At 35.3% G+C, this 20,247-nt stretch overlaps 1 protein-coding gene across 1 annotated transcript in view; it reads left to right on the top strand.

The window, feature by feature from the left end:
• The window catches only part of Trhde (thyrotropin releasing hormone degrading enzyme), a 389,580-nt gene that overhangs the window by 356,117 nt on the left and 13,216 nt on the right, over positions 1–20,247 (top strand). The window contains exons 16-17 of the mRNA XM_076920240.1: positions 18,464–18,631; positions 19,182–19,322. Of these exons, the coding sequence (XP_076776355.1) occupies positions 18,464–18,631; positions 19,182–19,322 (309 nt within the window). The remainder of the gene's footprint in view (positions 1–18,463; positions 18,632–19,181; positions 19,323–20,247) is intronic.

Genomic DNA, 20,247 nt, shown 5'->3' with positions numbered 1-20,247 from the left:
TGTAAGTAAGTGTATTTTGAGCAGCTCCTATTTCCTGAGTATTCTGTTAGACACTTGGAATTTAGCAGTTTTCATTGGTTTGATGCCAGACTCTCTCACTTGGCCTATACTGACACTACATGGTCCTACATTATGAACCATACAGAGTCTAATGGAACGATAACTTAGCTACTTTTCAACTGCTACAACAAAACAATATAAACAAGGCAAATTATTTAAAAATTTTATTTGGGGCCCACAGTTTTAGAAGGTTAGTATCCATGAACATCTTTGCGGGGATCACGGCAACAGGCAAGCAGGCACAGCACTGGGGTAGTAACTGAGAGCTAACATCTTGATCCACATATATGAGGCATAGATATTTAAATGGTAAGGGGATAGCTTTTGGAAGCTGTAGAACCCACTTCTACATACCTCCTCCAGCATGGCCAACCCCCGCCCCTCCCAAAAAATTTTCTACTAATCGGGAACAAAGTATTCAAATACTTGCACCTATGGGGACTGTTATCATTCAAACCACTACAGGTGGAGACCAAATTTCAAAAAGAGTCACAGACAACTAAAATCAACTCAAGCAAGTGTCACCAATGAGTGATCTATCACCGGTGAGAGTGAAGACATTATTGTATAGGAATAAAATTGCAACTGCTACAAGCAAACAATATGAACAATATGAATTGATTATATCAAATTAAATTTTAAAATGTTGTGCCAAAAGCAGGTAGTCAAATAAAAGAGGTAAAGTTTTCTGAGGATTATTGAGGAAGGATGAGTGACAAAATTTAATGGCTGTACTTCTGGATAGAAGAAATTCAGAGAATATCATGAAAATAATTCCATAACCTCCAGCTCTCTGCCTATGTGTATGCCTTTTTGGTATAATATTTTTATTCTTTGGAAATTGTATAAAATCCATTTTGATAATAATCAGGCTCCTACTCCAACCAGATCAACCTCACCCCTCCACATTCTCTCCCACCTTCATGCATTCTTTATTTTCTTTTTCCTTTTTTGGTTTTCAAGACAGGGTTTCTTTGTAATGCTGGTCTTCCTTGAACTCTCCTTGTAGACTAGGCAGGCCTTGACCTCACAGAGATCTGCCTGTCTCTGTCTCCTGAGTACTGGGATTAAAGGTATGTGCTACCATGCCCAACTTTACTTTTTAAATAACCCTCTGGGATTCAACTTATTATTCTCAATTATTAATTCATGAAAGGCCATGATTCTCTAGAGGGAGAAGACCTAGCAGGGACCTTACCCCTAAAGAGAATTGGCTTTATTTTTCCCTGCAGAAGTCACCAGCTGTTAATAGCTCTGCAGTTAGTGATGGGGATTCATGTGCCTTTTCCCTTTCCATGGCAGAAAATGTAGACTCCCATGTGCAGGCAGCCACAGCTGCTGTGAGTTCATGATAGAAATGTCCATGTCCACTTGAAACTATTTTATTCTCTTTGGTCCTTCTAGACATCTGGTTATTAAGAATATTTTGCCTCTTTAAGGTCTTCTCTCTCTGTCTCTCTGTCTCTCTCTCTGTCTGTCTCTCTCTCAGTGTGTGTGTGTGTGTGTGTGTGTGTGTGTGTGTGTGTGTGTATGCATGTGTGCAGTAGATGTCTATTTGTGCCAGAATACTCTCCTGGCACTTTGTTCTCCCCTTTTACCAGTTATGAATATGTTAAGCACTGCCCACTACGTATACCATCCAAATAGGCTAATCTGATGAAGTTCAAGATATGCACTAATTTATGTGTAGAGAGATACAGAATTAGAGGGTAATTTTGTACTGTGTTTATTTAGAAAAATAATGTTCTGGTTATAGGCTTCCCAACTATGGGTTTTTTGGCCAGATTAATAGTAACACATAACTGTGCCATCCTATAGATCAGGTCTTAAAGATGATCAGAATGTGGTTAGTTACCTGTTAATATTTATGCCAGTACTGTAGTCATGAGAACATCTCATTCCTGTCATTACTGTAGTTCACAGTGTTCATATTTCAGTAAGACTGTGGGTGACTTTCTTCCACAGCTTCCTATATAGGACATCCTAATATTAAAGTTACATATCAGGGAGAAAAGTTCCAGAACATCTTGATTTCTCCATAGTCCTATGACCAAAGTATGTGATGTCTTCAGGAACAGGGTCTTGCCATCATCACCATTGGTGAGCAACCCAGATCAGTGGGGGTGATTATTCTGGGAATATTTAGGAAACCAACAACTTGAGGGATATGTTGCCATTGGTCTTCAGAGTAGTCACAGATTCTATGTTTTTCTTCCCTCTTCTCCAGGCTTCAATTCTAATGTAATGCCTCTTAGAAATCCACGAGCTGTTCTATAATACTTTTCTGCAATGTGCCTGCCTATGTGTGTGTGTTTTATATATACACACACACTCATTTAGTTATTAGCATACATACAAACATTTTTTAGATAATAAGAATACAGAATAGAAAGTGATCCCGTGAAATAATGTGAAGAGATTTTTTTCCCATGGTATTCCCAATTTTTATGCCAAAACTCACTATAATCAATGATCAAAATTCTATTATCTGATAACATGGTCATTCCTTTGTGATATGTGAAAAAACATATTTTAAGAGCCTAAAATCATATTTCACAAATATCATCACTGATATTTAAAATTCTCTTTGCCATCTCTGTGCCATGAACTGTTGGAAGATAAAACATAAGTGAGAATTATTTTCTCTCTAGGTGGTAGAAGTAATAGAATCACTTTTATAAAAAAAAATGCAGTATTTTGGAACGTGGTTCATGTGACATAATTCACAGGTTCCCTTACTCCGTACGTATGAATATATCACTTTTGAAGAGTGATGAATTATTGTATAGAAGAAACAGCTTTAATGAGAAATGAAAAAGATTGTCTAAACAGGAAGCACACGTAGCGGAGAGACAATCCAGAGCAGGGATGGAGAGACAACAACACTGGGTAGTTGGGCTTAACTGTGGTGTGAGTGTGGCCCTTGAAACTTTGTGCTCACTGGGCTCTTAAATTAGCTTTATTTCTCTACCTGTGTTCATGAAACTCATTATTTTTCATGTCATAAATTTATTTCAGTAAAAAATTGAAAATTATATAAAAACTTATAAAAACATAGATACATCTGTAGATAGATGCATATAAAAAAAGCATATATTCTAAAAACTGACATCCTGAAATTATGCCTATGGACATCCTTAGGAATAGTATAAGATTTGTCTTTATTCACCACCCTTTGAAAGGTATAACTGTTTATGTTCTATTTATATTACAAAATACACAGTTCATACATTAATTTTAAATTTTCTATAATTTTTTTACTTGCACTAAGTATTTTACATAGAACACTAACTTTACTAACTAGCTAACAGTGTTTTATAACTCAAGATCTATCTTTTTACTTCCCAATGATCTCTATACTTTTATTCTTTAACCACAATATCAGAATAATAGAAAATATTGCTTCAGTTATTTCTAAGGGGTCAGGAAAAATGATAATTTATGTGTGGTAATATTCTCAGTGAATTATGTTCAATATCTTAAAACTGAGCTGTATTTTAGTCATTCACATTTTCCTATGCGTGAAGTTGATCAATATCCTGTATGAAGCCTTATTTGGTCAGTCTTGGCTTTATTCCTTGTATATTATGGGGCACACATCATAGAGAGCTCTGTGCATGCCTCCCCTTCATTTAGCCTCGGTATGAAAATTGCACTTGAAACATGGCTCTTTGCAGAGCTATTGATTCAAATTGAAATAATGTTGATAATACATTGAGGAACACACGGGCTTCTTTGGGATGCATATTTTAAAAACTCTTTCCATTAACATTCCCTGGAGGGAAATATTAGTGCATCTTATTTTTCTCCACTTGAGTTATATGATCAATGGAAAACAAAAGGGTGATTTCTTTTTTCCCTCCCTCCCTCCCTCCCTCCCTCCCTCCCTCCCTCCCTCCCTCCCTCCCTCCCTCCGTTCCTTCCTTCCTTCCTTCCTTCCTTCCTTCCTTCCTTCCTCCCTTCCTTCCTTCCTGCCTTCCTGCCTTCCTTCCTTCCTTCCTTCATCTTTCGGGCCTGGAATTTGCTCTCCCAGTGGCTAGGCATGCTGGGAAAGGTTGACTGCAAAATGGAAACGTATTGCATTAGAATTTGGGCGTGATTGCAGATCCATTGCACATCCACTCCATTGCAGATCCAAGGCAGGATGTCACTAAAATCATGCTCTGTATTGATCTCTCACTATCAAGTCTTCCATTTTCTTAAAGCTAAGAATCACATTTTTTTTTCCCCATTAAACTCAGGCAGAGTCACACGGGGAAAGCGGGATTCGAACCGGGAGAGAGCAACGGGCTCGCCCTCTGCAGGCGGCTACCTTAGCTGCTGTGCCACAGCTGGCTTGCTAAGAATCACAATTATTATTATCATACTTTATTCTGTTTTGTGACATCTCTGATATAGGGCCTGGTTCCCAAGTCTACACTTGAGAATGGAATATAATTAATTCCATTCTCAAGTTAATTAATTAATAAATAATTAATTAATGGGAATATAAATATTTGTTAGTATAATGTTTCATACTTATAAATATACCTATATAACAAGGAATAAATAAAACTATTACAGTTATTGATTAAGATATAAAATATATTCTGAGTCTCTACCGTGTCCTAGAAACTGGGGATCCAATAGTGAAGAGAATAACATGGTTCCGATCTTACCATAAAATAGCAAACATCTTAATCACATGCCATATACATAATGTATGATTTTCATGCAAAGACAACAAAAATCGAAGGTGAAGAAGAAATATCCATGGACATTGATGGTGAGGGTGTTTGCACTGCAGATCTTTAGTTGACCCCACATTCCCAGTAAAGATTTTGGTTAGTGAGTCTAAAAAGAACAAGTTAACTGTAAACAATTATGTGCTTACAAAAAAAAAAAGTTTTCTTCATCCGCATTCTTTCTCAAGATTAGATTCTTGGATCTCTCTAAACGTTTAGCTGATTGAGCAGAATCAACTGACATAAGAACATTCTTTAAAAGTTTTGCAAGATTTTTTTTCTCCCCAGTTAATATGCTTGTTTTGGCTTTATTTGCTGAGTGAGCAAAATTCTTATTTAACTAATTATGCATCATCATCAGAGCTTAAGGGAACTGTGTTCTAAGATCAGAGTATATTACCAAACAAGTACTTTGTAGCAGCTACATTGGTAGAAGAGAAATAATGTACAGAATGCAGTAAAAATGCTGCCATGATTTCTTTTAGTCTGGCAGTCTTTGCTAATACCAATAATCACTATCAGATAGCACATTTATAGACACATAGAACTTCATAAAAGATAAATTTGTAAGTCTCTTTTTCCATCTCTGGGATCACAGTGAAATGCCACCTTTCCTTCTGAGTTGGGGAATTTAATAAATCTTGTAATTTATTAATAAATTAATAATTGCCTAAACATTTAGTCTGTCATATGACATTTGAATGATTGATTTATTTGAACAACTAACTAATATGGTTGTATTTTTAATCTACTTTAGAGGATAGTTCAGATAGCAATAGGATTTACTGCTATCTTAAAATTTATATTTCAAATCATTTTCTTATAGTCACTTTTAAAAATTTAGTCTGAATGTGTGAATTACTAGTTTTAATTTCTAACTTAAATGTAGAATTAAGTATTCATATGTTTCCTTTGCTTAACATTTTGAACTTTTTCTTGACATTTAACTTTTAAAAAATACATTACTAACCACGTATCAAGGCAGATACTCAATACCATTTCTTCAAGGTGTTTTAATTTTTACAGAACTATGCTTTCTGAAGGTGACTTGATTTAATTTATTTTTTTCTTTATACTGTAATTGGTTTTTCTGCATATCTGCCAATAGTAATTTTCTTATTTTGCTAGTATTGTTTGCTGACTATTATACCGATGTCAGCCACAATACTATTGAATCCACATGTCATTTATCAAAAATTTGCCTAGTGATTGATTACAGAATAGTATTATGTAAGCAGCCTGTTTATCACAGAACAGGTGTAAAATGAATATAGACTTGCACAGATAACTGAGACAGCTATCTGGATGGACCTTATCATAGAAGTTATCATTATTTACCTAGTAAAACCTGAATAGCCAATGCAAGTATACGTAGTTTCCTAAACATCCTTACTCAAAGCAAGTAGTTTATACTTACAGCTACAGATACACTGATTAGGATCAGTACAATGACTGTTGACCATAATAAAGAATTCGTACACACCTTTCCAAAACAGTACAAGGAACTTTATGATTATTAAGAATAGTTTTTCAGCAACACAGATCTTTTGAAGTCTTTCTCTTATGAATATGGCCTATAATTGATTGAAGATGTATGATTCACTCTATGTCAAATGAAAAAATAAAAATAATTCATATTAGCCTCTTAATACAGTAACATTTTAATATCACTCTTATGACTGAATTAGATATGAATATTAAAATTGTTTAAGCATATCTTAAAATATGTCAAAATAAAAAGATTAATATCTTCTAGCTCCCTGGTAGTAATGGAGGAATTAAAAGCATGAACACATACTGCCATGGTTGATTGAAAAGTGACCTCTAAAAATGACTTTCTAAATTCCAAACCTTATTTGTAAATATAGTCTTATTAGTGATGAGGTCTTTTCTCAGATGATAGAGTTAAAGGACTCAAGAAAACATAGTCCTGGATCGGAAAGACCCTTGTCCAGTGAAGCGCATCCTTATAAGACAGAATAGAAGGCACAAGACACAGGAGTTGAATTGTGTTAGAGCAGAGACAGTGACTGCAGTGACTTTATACTGAAGTGAAATGGGCTTTGGTGCATCAACAAAGCAGGAGAGAAACATGGGATGGTTTTACCCTTAAAATGTCCAGAGAGATCCAATCATTCAGTTTCAGACTTCAACCACCAAGCATATGTGAAAAGCTTCATGTAACTTGTCATTGTAAAACTCCTAGAAAACTAATGCACATATCTCCGTTTCTAGCCTATAATTAAAACTTGCCATAAATTCAACATGATGTAGTGGTCTTTTTTTTTTCTTGTTTTGTAATATGCATAGCAGATACTCTGAATCAAACTTTAGACATTACCTAATCTTTGTTAAAATTTTCTTGTTTCTCCATGTCTCTCACATAGGTCAAACAATTATGTAAAGTTGCCAGCTATAATATTATCTTTCAAGTCTAGATTTTAAATATAACATTTGAAATGTAAACAAATAAAATAAGTAATAAAAAATAAAAAGATAAGGATTAATTTTTTTAAAAAAATGTAAACACAGGAGCCTCTCAAATAGTGTGAATAGAATACTCTATATAAATTTTTGTAAAATTATTGCAATGTTTCCACAGGCTTATTTTCAGAATCTTTCAATTGCAAGTATTTAGACATAGTAAAAAACCAAATAGCAAATATTGGTTAGTGTTATTTAATTTTTAAATACAAACACTTTTTTTTTCTCTTAAAATATGTATCATTGACATGCAGAATACTGACTGTTTGCTTATTGTTTCAAAAGCATGAAAAGTTGTAACTGGTATAGGAAAAGGACATTAATGAATACTCATTTGCATTTCAAATATTTTGGTTACTCCACAAAACAATGAACTTGTATGTTTTCCTCCATTATAGCATTCCAAAGCAAACTGCACTTTTAAACATAATTTGTAGTATTGTATACATTCATGCTGTTCTTCTTTTTTTAAAGAATACATGTTGTTTGGTTTGTTAACTTTATATTCTTTCATTTGAGCTTTATGACTATTTTAATGATTGCATTTTATTGTATATAGTGACATAAACTATATACCTTTGAATACATACATATATGAGATTTAATAGATATTTGCAGATTTTCCAAATGAAAAGATAATGGGAAGATTTAATTTATGTACATATATGTTATATATGTACATATATATATATTAGATTTAGTAGATAATTTCAGATTTAATATGTATAAGAATTGTTTTCTAATTTCAAAAAATACACCATTTTATTGTGTACTACATATATTAGTTAAAGTCTGAAAATTATACTTGGGTAAAACACATGCACACAATATGTGAACATTTATGAACACACACAGAGACACACACACACACACGTGCACACACACATACAAATACAAGTGAATATTTTGTTTTGCTTTTCCAAACTAAGATCTATTTTGGAAAAAGGACATTTGAGGTGAGAAAAAGACATTAGTCATTCCTTTCTTGGGATAGCTTTCTTGTTATGCCAAGAAATTAACTAATGATAGTCAGGTCACCCCAGGTTGGAGATTCCTCTGGTTAACCTCATTGACACTGGCATGGATTAATGGTATAATGAGAAACTGCATTTGTACCAATCACTCCTCTTTATAGAAGCTGTACTTCGATGGAAATAATAAATCTGCATCATTTTCAGCCTTTGTATGACTACAAAGGATGATGACTACTGCTATAAATTATTTCTAGGTAACAAATGCCATTTGGTGAGGAGGAGCTGAATATGTTGCTGGGGGTTTTCAAGATGCTCATACCGGTGTCATGATTTGAGCAGTAGTTCTTATGTACTTGCTATTGTAATGGAAGTGGGCTACTTATCATTCATCTCTCATGTAAATAGTTAAGCTAAAGTACTTATCCATAATTATTGTGAATCAGACAGCATCATTAATATTTTTCATATATGTATACTTGGTATTATCGAAAACAGATTTATAGTGCCTTGGCCAGAACTGAGTGTAGAAGAGTCCACACCCTTAGCTGGGATGGGCGGATGAGATAGGAATTGGTGGATCACAGGCAGATGATGCTCAGGATACATTGTCTTGTTTTAAACCCAAGTCTCTATAAATAGGGCAATTTATCAGCCCTTTTACAATTTCTGCTACAGTGGTGTACAGCTTACATTTTAGATCATGCTGTGCTCTTACACTATTTATGTAAGCAGCCTGATGGTCCCTGTTTGTGAGTCATCATAGAATTCTTACATTTCCCACTTTTGTCACGGAGCATTTGTGACCTGCAATGGAAGAAAGCGATTCTGACTGCATGACAAGAAGGTCCTAGAAGCACTAAATGTGACAATTCTAGCTTTGCTCTTAGCTTTCCAGGGGGTGAGCTTAAGTCCAATGGAGGAGAAACAGAGTCTGTAAATGCTCTAATTATTTGTTCTTTACTATGTTGCCTTTCCATTGGTCCTAGACATTCTTGTCTTTGACACTGATGAGTACTTTTGCAGGCAGTTGAGGCCACTACACAGTCTACCTTTTCTTTGATGTTTATGTGCATGAATGTGTGTGTGTGTGTGTGTGTGTGTGTGTGTGTGTGTGTGTGTTATTCTGCCAAGGATCTCTCACTCCCTACACCTCCCTCTCCCCCCAACTCTCTGTGTGGCTTACCCATCACATTTTATAAAATGGCCATATACTTAGCTTTCATCACCCTTCTCCCTGGTAGTACAAAAAAAAAAAAGCCTTACATTATATATAGAACATAAACATTTAAGATAATTTCATAGGCTTTATTTGAACTTAAAGTGAATGTCCTTTTCAAAGTAAAAATGTTCTTAATTTTTAAATCTTCTTAAAGAGAGTTTAGTAATATTAAAACATGGTTACTCTGTGAAGAGTTAGCATCTTGCCACCAGCCATGGTTCCTTTTCTTTTTATCTAGAAAGAACAGCCCATACCACTTTCAGATGTGCAGAATTAAAATTCCAAGAAGTACTGAACATCAGCTCAGAATATGTTCCGATCTTCTACACATATTTGCTCTTAGCACCAATAAGTTCTACACTTATTTTTCTAGATAAAGGGGGCATTGCAGACTCTTTTTGAATGGGTTTGTCTTTTGTCTGTGACTTTCATGTTTTGTAATAATTATTTAAAAAGTGGCCACCGGTCAAGCCGACTACCTATGCTGCAGCAGCTCTGCTAAGCTCAGCCACCATGTTGTGTGGCCAGAGGCCACCTGCGCTCCACAGCTAGAAACAGCCAGCTACAGACACCAGCGTTGCCACCCACAAGACGCCAGCATGGGAGATGGCTCTACCAATCTTCCACACTGTCTCCTCAAGGCTGAGCAGTGCCCAGACCATCCTGCCAACCACACAGGCTCGGTATAGGGTACAGATGAGACTCTAATGCTTAGATTATCTAAAGGCTTATATATTTAGTAATGATCAATATCAAGATACCATTACAATCAGAGGTGTAACCCAATACCCAACCTAGATATACATTTTACTGCTACAGACAAGCTAACATCAGCCTTCATCTCTCCTCTCTTGTTCCCCGTCTCTCTCTTAGCTCCTCCTCTTCCTTTTCCTCTTCTTCTCCTTTCTCCTCTTCTTCCTCTCTTTACTCCTCCCACCTTAGCTCCTCCTACATTCATGTTCATTTTGTTATACTTTGTCTTAGCTAAAAATAAGCATACCCTGAGCACAAGAAAGAGGACTTTCTAGAGCATCATCTTTTTAAATATGATGTGTAAGTGCTTCTCTAATGGACTTCCTGCCTAATGCCCTTTACACTATCACTGTCTGCACATTTCATGCAGGATTTTGTCTCTCTACTGAGGCCATTATAGAAACACTTACATCCATCACTCCTCTTGGATGTCAGAGCAATCATACGAATTCCCAGGGACATCACAATTGATTAACAAAGGCCAGAAATTTAGCGCTCTCATTATAAAAATGTATTTTATGGAGACTGTCTTAAACTTAGAATTTTTTAAAAAAATAAATTATTCCATTTGTTTTGATTGTTTAAAATTATGTATGCCTGCTTTATAAATCTCACTCATCACTTAGAAAAGATAGTAACATTGGCTGGCTTTACTTTGTTCTAAAACTTGAGGCTAGGGTTATAGCTAAATTGGTGAAATGCTTGCAGTGCAAGCCCAAGAACCGGAGTTGGATCCTCAGCACTCGGGTATGAAAACAGACTAACAATGTAGGTCAGTTCTTGTTAACTAGTGCTAGTAACATGGATGAAGGAGATCCCAGACAGCGTGACCTAGATGGTGAGTACCAGGTCTCCAAAAGGAACACTGAGGAAGTAAGGAAGGGTTATCCTTTGATCTACAATGTACATATAAGGACACACACACACACACACACACACACACACACACACACACACAGGCATACCACAAAGCCACAACCATTGATATTAGAAGTAAAGAGTACTGCACTGTGCACACTACAGAGATAAAGGCCATGTATGCCCGGAGCAGTGTGTCAAGCATTGGATGAAGATACTCCCACTTCTCCATTGCAACAGCCCTATCAGGAATCATTACCCCATTTCTCCGATGAATGAACTGACACCTAGGTACAAAGTCACAAATTCCTTTTAAATATCTTTCAAGTTGTATTCAAGGAAGTGTTCTTGGAGTTAGACAGGAGGCTGAAGGATTGGGACAGAGAGCAAGGGAGGCAACAGACCCTGGACACAAGGTTAACCTGTGTAAAAGCAGGTTGTTTTCTTTCAGCTTGGTGCTTTGACTTCATGAACTAGTGGTCTTAGAGGACAAAAGAGAGCAAACACTTTTTAAAGTGCACAATTTGGTGCATTGGCAATGAGGCCTCAACCAAAGCTGTTTGTTTGCAGATATCCAGTCTTTCAAATGAGTGAATTCCATGTTCATTAATTAAAATTAATTAAATGTTGGGCCCCACTCCTTATTGATGGTGTGTGAAGCTCTGCTGAGAGGCAGTGCTGGTCCCAGGGAGGCTCCTGTGAGCAATATTTCTCATTGTCTTTGAAAATAATTAAACCCACATTTCAATGTTAATACGATCACTAATGAAAAGACTCTTGTACTAACAGAGCAAGAAGGGACTTCAGAACCCTTGGACTTTAGCCCTGTCCAATTAGGGTGAAAAACGAAGCCCAAAGCCTTGACCTTGACTCACCCTGACTAGAAACAAACTGCTGGCCAAATTAGCTCTAGGGAAACTACTTGAAAACAGATGAATATTTTTTATTAATTATAAAATATATTTTAAAGTAGCGGGTTTTTTCATTCAATCAATGTAATTTTTTTCTATGGAAGATGTTTTAAGTTTTACCATTATATCATTAGTATCATGTCTGAATATTCAATAGAAGTTTTATGTATGTGTCTTACCCTAATAATAACAAGCTTGTCCTTGCAAATGTAATTAAATGTTTGATGATTTCCCATGTAAGAGCAAAACTGTTTAATTACTAAACTTCAAGTCATAATTTAGCAAAAAGACTGCTACCTATAATACTTGGACCTTGAAGAACATTTTAATATTCTTCTCTTTATCCCCTTAGGTATCCCCCTATGAATAAATATATTACATTAGTTAATTAAATTATATTAAATGTATTCTGACAATATCATACATATACATAACACATTCTGATTAGTCTCATCTCACATGCCTTCCCAACCCCACTCATATAACACACCTTCCTCCTCCAAGGACTTCCCCTTGCTCACCATTTATGTCTTTTTGTTCTATTTCAAGACTACTGAGTTGATCCAGGGCAGCCTGCATGAGAAGTTCTGTAACACTGGGGTCTTGTGGGCTCACCAAGAGAACACTACAAAAACAGTAACTTTTAATCACCCAGTATTAATCAGGTCAATAGTTTGCCAAAGAGAGGAAGGACCTTACAAAGCTTTCTGAATATGATATTTGGCAAGTTTTCTTATTTATTTGTTTGGAAATCTTAATTCTAATCAGTTAATTAAATAATCAAGTTACTGTGACTTAATCTCATCTGAGTACCTTTATGAACCGAATCTTTGTGTTCCCCACAAAGCTTCTATTGGAAAATCTTAACTTGGAAAATGACTGTGTTTGGAGGTGTGGCCTTTGAGAATTAACTAGATCACAAAGCAGAGACCTCAGAGTATAATCTTATTTAGAAAGGAGCTCAGAGAGCTTTCCAGCCCCATTCTGCCAGAGCAAGATAAAGGAGAAGGCGGCCTTCCCTGTCCTTGAGAAAGGATCTCACCTGAAATCGACATTGTTACTGCTCTGAAGACAAACTTGAGTCTTCAGAATTAACTCTCTTTGTAACAAGCCATCTGGTCTACAGTACTTTGTTATAGTGGGTGCAACATACTAACACTATACCATTTTAATTTTTTTACTCAACTTAAAACACCTGGGTGAGATGCCGTTTTCTTTCTCTTACTTAATTTTTAGCATCTACCTCCAAAGCATTTCATCTTCAATCCCTTGCCTTTAGCAGGATTAAAAAGTTAAAGATATCACTGAAATGTGAAAATAAATGGCCCAGTAATGTTACACTGAACATCCATGCATTCGAAAACTTTTATTATGCAAATGAACTCTGTCATAATCCCACTTAAAATGAGAATGGAGTGAAAGCCATAGTACAAGTTACCTTAATTAGGCCATACTTTCTGCAATGTTGCTACTCTAATGCTACTCTAAAAAAATGATAAAAGCATTTTGTTTTAGATAAGCATGACTCCATTCATCTTCCATGGCAGGTTCCGAGGCCAGGCTGGCTTAATGTCAGTGCTTGTATTCAGTATCTAAAGTCAAACACAGCTTTCCTTCCAGCCGATGAAACCCCATTAAAAGATTTACTTCTGAGGCAGCAGTTAAAATGAAATGACCATGGGGACATTCACATCTTCATAAACAATTTTCATGTTCACTACGAAAGGGCCCTTGATCCCTGTAATCCTGATATCCAGTGTCTCCCAGGGCTCATTTGTACCATTCATAACTATGGGTTCTGTGGGTCTCTTAGCTAATGCTTTACAAACAAATGAGCTTTTTCATTTATTCCTAATGACTTTGGTTTATACAGAGAAATCTTAAACTGTCCCCAGAGCAATCATTTTGTGAAAATGTTATTAGAACATCTTTACAAATTTAGAAACAAAGGGGTGGGGGGGGGTTCATTAACCATGGAAGTCATTGGGAATTGAAGGCCCCTGGCATATCCAGTACTTACCAATCTTGTTTTATTTTCAGTAATGAGTAAAAATGATCTTGTGAACTATACATTGATTCTTTGTCTGGTGAAGGGCTATGGAAGCGAGGAACTGATGAGTTGGAAGAGTTGCTAGAAAAATCAGCGTTCTTGAGCTAATCAGCTCTGCCTTCATTCTTGGAGAAGATGTATGCAATGATATCTCCTGGTATCCGCTAATTGAGCCAATCCTTTCCTGAGACTTGGGGATTTGTTCCCAAGACTGAAGATAATTTTTCATGCTCTAGATGATCAATTCAAACATATGTATTTCATATTCTTCCTCATCAAGTTTGATGCATGTACTATGTACACAGGGACGGAGAGCCTGCAAATGAACTGAAAGTAGAGATGTAGTCTTTTGCAAAGAACATCCATATTATGCAGCATCTATATTGATTTACAGCTGCAGATTTCTATGTAGAATCTATGTAGCTTTCCTTTCAAAGGGCTGCCTAGGACCCTCAAGTTATATTTCTTTAGCATATTGATCATTGTACCTAAATTTTTATTCCTGGATTTGTTGTTGAGGTTTCTTTTCATTGTTCTATGTATGGCAATTTTGCTATATGGCAGATCTTTATATCACTGCTAATTATGTCCTTCTCAGACACTTAAAGGCTGTGTTGACTGTGTATCATGACAATGCAAAAATAATGGTTTAAGTAAGCATAATGGTCTGTTTGTTTGTTTGTTTGTTTTTTTAAGAAACTCAGTCTTGCTAACACCCAGTATTTCTGAAAAATGGCATTCTAAACACTGCTTAAAATGTAAAATTCAAATGGATATTAGAGGTAACATCCATGTACAGATAAACTCTCAGAGGATTATGTGTTGATCATGCTGGCATGAAAATCTCTCAGCAGTTAGTTGGGATCAGGAACACATGATGGTGTACTTTTAAAAGATGTACTGTTCTTGGGGTGATCTGTCTCACTAGTCTTGGAGTTCTTACTGGTCTGACCAAGATTAACCACCTGAGAGGTCAGAGACAGCTTTGTACTAGAAAGTACAGAGGATCTATCCTAATGTTCAGCACAGACCAGGGATGATGGGGATTCCAACTGTTAAGTTCTTTTTTGGGAGAAAGATTAACCTGTTCACACAATGCCCCAGTCTTTCCAGATCTGCCTCCTAAGAGAGTATCTGGCTTTCTGAATACGGACTTCTGATGCATCTGCTGTGATTAAGACACCTAGTGGAGAATAGAGACAATGGGTTAGACACTTAGATGTCAGAGTTGCTCTCCTAGTTCAGCAGAGAGTAAGCAGACAAAAGCCACAGCTGTCTGAGAAGGAACTAGTTGGTAGAGGCTTCCAGAATCCAGTTAGGCTAGTTTGTATTGGTCTCCTCTTGTACAAAGCTTCTTTCGGCACTTGGAGAAATGGAGTGATGTGCAGACCCACTCAGATAATAAAGGCAGAAAATGAAGAAACAAGAAGACACATCTAGAAACCCTTCCTAATGAAATAGATTTGGCCGTTTACTTGTTAATGCAAAATTGCTGTTGTAAGTACGTTTGTTTAAGCTAAGAGAAAATAAAAGAAAAAGGTAAGAATTTCAACAAAGATTAAAAGAATTAAAAGTACCAGCAGGGCATGGAAATGAACAGCTGAACTAAAATATACTTGTGGTTTCACCAGAAGATAGAAGCAAGCATAAGTGTCAGCAAATCAAAAACATATCACTAGAAATAATTATCATAGAGGAGAAAACTTACAGGAATGGGAAAAGGTGAAGAAAGATTAAGCAGCTTTCAGAATGCTATCAAGAAGACTAACATGAACACCGTACAAGTGTATGAGCAAGAGGCAGAGAGAAAAGACCAGAAAGCTGTCTGAAAGATATATGTAGGTCCAAGAAGTCTAAGAATACAAGATGCAAAGATTCCCAAGAGATTTACACAAAAATACGTTGTAACCATTGGTGTCAGTCATCTCTGAGATGACAGGGTAGAGGAGACATACATATAAAATGTTAATAAGTAATGATGTTTCTTTTTTATAGTAGAAAATAGCCCTTACCAGCCCAGAGTCCCTTCTGCTATAAGAAGTTGTTGATGACACAGATGTGATGCAGACAAAATTAATAATTCAGACACAGATTACAAAAAGAATAGCTCAGAATAAAATGCTATTTTTGGCCTCTGATGCCTCTTTAGAAAGTCTGTAAGATGTTGTCATGGCCAAACTGTGTGTTCATTTGTGTAGCTTAACACACGTAGTTTCCTCTAGATGATAAATGAAACAGCCTTTACCAATGGTTGTAGTATTCATGGAATTTTTAAGGAATATAGTTTAAGACATATGCTTATTTTTACCTCCATTTTTGGTAGTTTTATATGCAGAATTCTTAATATAGATGCTGGTTATGTAGCCATGGAAATCTTAAGGCATTAGGCTGTGTTCTCACCTTCTCTTTGATCAGTCAATAGCTTAAGTGATTTCTCTTAGAAAGTAAACTGTAGTAATATATCTGATATTATTTGATGAGTTTGTGATTTCAATAGAAATCCTAGACTTTTTCAGGTTTACTTGCAAAGTTCTCTGTCAAAATGTTGGCCAAAGTCATACAGGAATGCCATGTTGGCTTCTCTACTTCATAGCAGTTTTAGGAGAAGACCCAGCCTTTTTTAATAAATGCCAATTTATTGACAATATCTGGGTGATCTTAGATTATGGCTATTAAGAATGAGTCTTTTCTTTAAAATATACTAACACTAATCTCATTAGTGAATTTCAGTATGCAATATGGCAAGCTGGTTATAAACAGAACTGGAAGATATCTGTGTCACTAACTCTTAACAAGGGAAGACTCTGGTTGATCATTTCTATGTGGGATACAGGATGAGGAACAGATGAAGAGAAGATGAGACTAGAGTCCAATGAGTTAGGGTTTCCATAGTTACATAACCAGCATCCATACTAAGATATGTATAAAAGTACAAAAAATAGAGGAAAAATATGAAACATAGATGTTAAACTGTGTCTCCTTCACAGAGAACTGTGAAGCTCTCTGATGCTGTGGGACTGAACCTCTGTCCTCCTTCACCCCCTCCTTCACCCCTCCTCTGCCTTTTAACAGATGAACCAATGTTTCTTTGCTAACACTGCTGAGGGAAATGGTTTGCTATTCTGCAAGCAGCCCTTCTTAGCCACTGAAAATGAGTCTGTTCCTCTCAGAGTTTGCTTCTGCTTTCCCATATTAGTGTTTTACAATAAAAGTTCTGGATCTTTAAAAACAAAAAAAACCATTGTTCCTTCATGCAACTTAGAGAAGACAGTCTGTATAGTCACATTCAAATTATTAACAGAAAATGAAACTAATAGACTAATGAATATTGCAAAAGAGAGATGTACTTTTCTTCAACTTTAAAAAGTCTTTTGAATATTTCTCAAGACAAATATTTTAAAGAGCCCAGAAATGTGGTATACTGTGGAATACCACTGTGCGAAAGTTGACTTACAAATTTATAATTTATGAGTTGCCAAGCTTGACTAAATTCATGCTAATTTTTCTCACTCTAAATTTTATTTCAGAGTCATATTAATAGTTTGCTATTCTTTTTAAAATGAGTATATAAACATAAAGAAAAAGGTCTTTGTTAGTAGTGTCTTATTGCTTTTCATTAAATTTATGATCCTCTGTATTTTTAATGTTTGAAGAAATTACTTCTAGATAATAATATAATCAAAAATTAAGGGTGGCCAGTTAGCTCAGTTGGTTAGAGTGTGAAAATAATAACACTAAGTTCATGGATTTAACCCACTCTACTGGCCCTATGAAAGTTTCTTTGGGCTGGATAGGTGGCCAAGTAATGAAATGTGCTTACTGTTCTTACAGAAGACTTGACTCTGATTCAGTTTCAGCAAACCTGCTCACGTTACACAACCAGTAATTCCAGTTCCAGGGGATCTGACGCCCTCTTCTGACCTCTCTAGGCTCTTGCACAAACTGGATGCAGTTACTTATACTCAGGCCTTTACACATCCATATTACTTTTCTTAATAGAATTTCTAAAAAGAATCTAGAATAAAATTGTTGTATTTTATTCAAATAAACTTGCCATCCTCTGCCTTTGTTTTCATTTCCCTGGTATACAAATTACGAAAGGAAACTTTCAGATAGGAAGTATATTAATATTACTGAAAATATAAAGAATTTCATTTTTGGTTATATAACAATGTTTTTAGTTTGTTTAATGATAATTTCATGAATATAAAAAAAGCTGAATTTAAAACCTTTTGGGATAAAACATTATTTTATTTTCTAGTCACGAGTGTGTTTGAATATTATTGCAATACAATAATATATTTGTTTAGGAGAAATACAATTGACAAATCATCTTATTAATAGCTGTCTCTAGGAAAGCAACGTAGTTCTTTATTTTCAAACCATAAAGCTTTTGATTAATAGAAAACCACCATGGGTTGCTTCTCTAGAATACCACTAAATGTTAGAGACATCGTCTACTGCACAGGAGTCTCACTGCTGGACGAGGATGTCTGGGAGTTCATCTGGATGAAATTCCACTCCACCACTGCAGTTTCTGAGAAAAAGATATTGCTCGAGGCTCTAACTTGCAGCGATGACAGGAATTTATTAAGTAGGTGAGTCCATTAAACTACCCAAGTTATTTTTGTAATGAACTTATCATCTACAGTCAAACTTCTCCAGAGTTATTTTGTTTCCTTGGATATATGGTCCTGTGAAATTGGTTACCATAAAACAAATCTTTCTAAAGATAAGGAACCCTACCTACATGGTGACAGGACTAAAGCAACTTGACTAGAAAGATAACATTGTTTATGACTAATTATTTTATTAAGTTTTACACGGGCTTAAGAAAATATTTTATTGTTAGAGGAAACATTTAGTATGAAGAATTTGAGAGCACGGTTGTGACAACAAGTAAGATTTGTGATTTTTTTTTCCATCTCATAGATATTCTTGGAGTTTAATTAAGGTATTTCATGAAAAATGCTATGAATTTTATCTCTATTTTCTAAACAGAAGTTATTCTGTAATTGTTCACTGGGCAAGATTTATTTCAAGTATTTCTGAAGAATAATACTAAATTGTGATCTTTAAGAAACAATTAAGAGTATAAAATGTTTAAGTTTTCAGACTAAATATTTCCCCACATTTTTATCCTTATAGGCTTCTAAATCTGTCTCTGAATTCTGAAGTGGTGTTGGATCAAGATGCAATTGATGTAATAATCCACGTAGCCAGAAACCCACATGGCCGAGACCTTGCCTGGAAGTTTTTCAGAGACAAATGGAAAATACTAAATACCAGGTAGAAATAATAATCTATTCATGCCCAAATGAAGGGATGAAAGCCAACATTTGCGCTACAGACAAAAGAGCATTTTTTTATGGCTATGACCCCAATGAAAATTTTAGACTTTAAAATATTTAGCAAAGATGGCTGTTGCCATTCTTTGAAATTCATGACTTTTAACAGTTCTCTACCATCCCTCATATAACAAAGATTGATAACTTTAATTAATGGCAATTCATAGATAAAGACATGTTCAACCAGACAACTTTGCTTAGAAATTTACCAACTTGCATAAAGTCAAATTCCTTCCATTAAACTTATATATTCTGTGAATATTATTTAAAAAAATCTACAAATCACATATAAATGCTATTCCAACAAAAAACTTTACTCTTGCCGAATTGTTCTAAATTCTCTTTAAATGTAAATATCTTCAAACACCTAAATAAGATAGTGACACAGAGAAGACACATTTATCACGTAAATCATTGTATTATTCCAGCTGCAGTGGAATTAATTCCCAGGATATCTTGCTTCATGATGAGAATTCTTCAGCTTCAATTTTAGAAAATATTTCATTAAATATTTAAATATATTATAATAAATGCTAATTTATGTCTCTGATAATCTCTGTGGTATTTTAAATTAAATCTATTATGGAGCATGTAAATGATGCATGTTACTCTTCAACATAAATTTTCCCAGATAGTAAGCAGACCTAACAATTGGTCTCTTAAAAGCAGATAAAAAAACTATTGTGAGTTTTTTCAATCCTTTATCAGTTATCCTTGCATAACAAGCTCATTAGAATGAACTTGTCACAGTTACAATCATTTCTATCTATACTTACTTTATCGTCTGAAACCGCTGATGTAGCTATAAGGCGTGTTGACATTTTTGTGTTTTTAAGTTCGTATCTTAGAACGATAGCAAACTTAGA

Source organism: Arvicanthis niloticus, chromosome 22 (assembly GCF_011762505.2).
Source record: "Arvicanthis niloticus isolate mArvNil1 chromosome 22, mArvNil1.pat.X, whole genome shotgun sequence".
Classification (NCBI taxonomy): domain Eukaryota; kingdom Metazoa; phylum Chordata; class Mammalia; order Rodentia; family Muridae; genus Arvicanthis; species Arvicanthis niloticus.
This window is presented reverse-complemented; position numbering and strand designations above follow the sequence as displayed.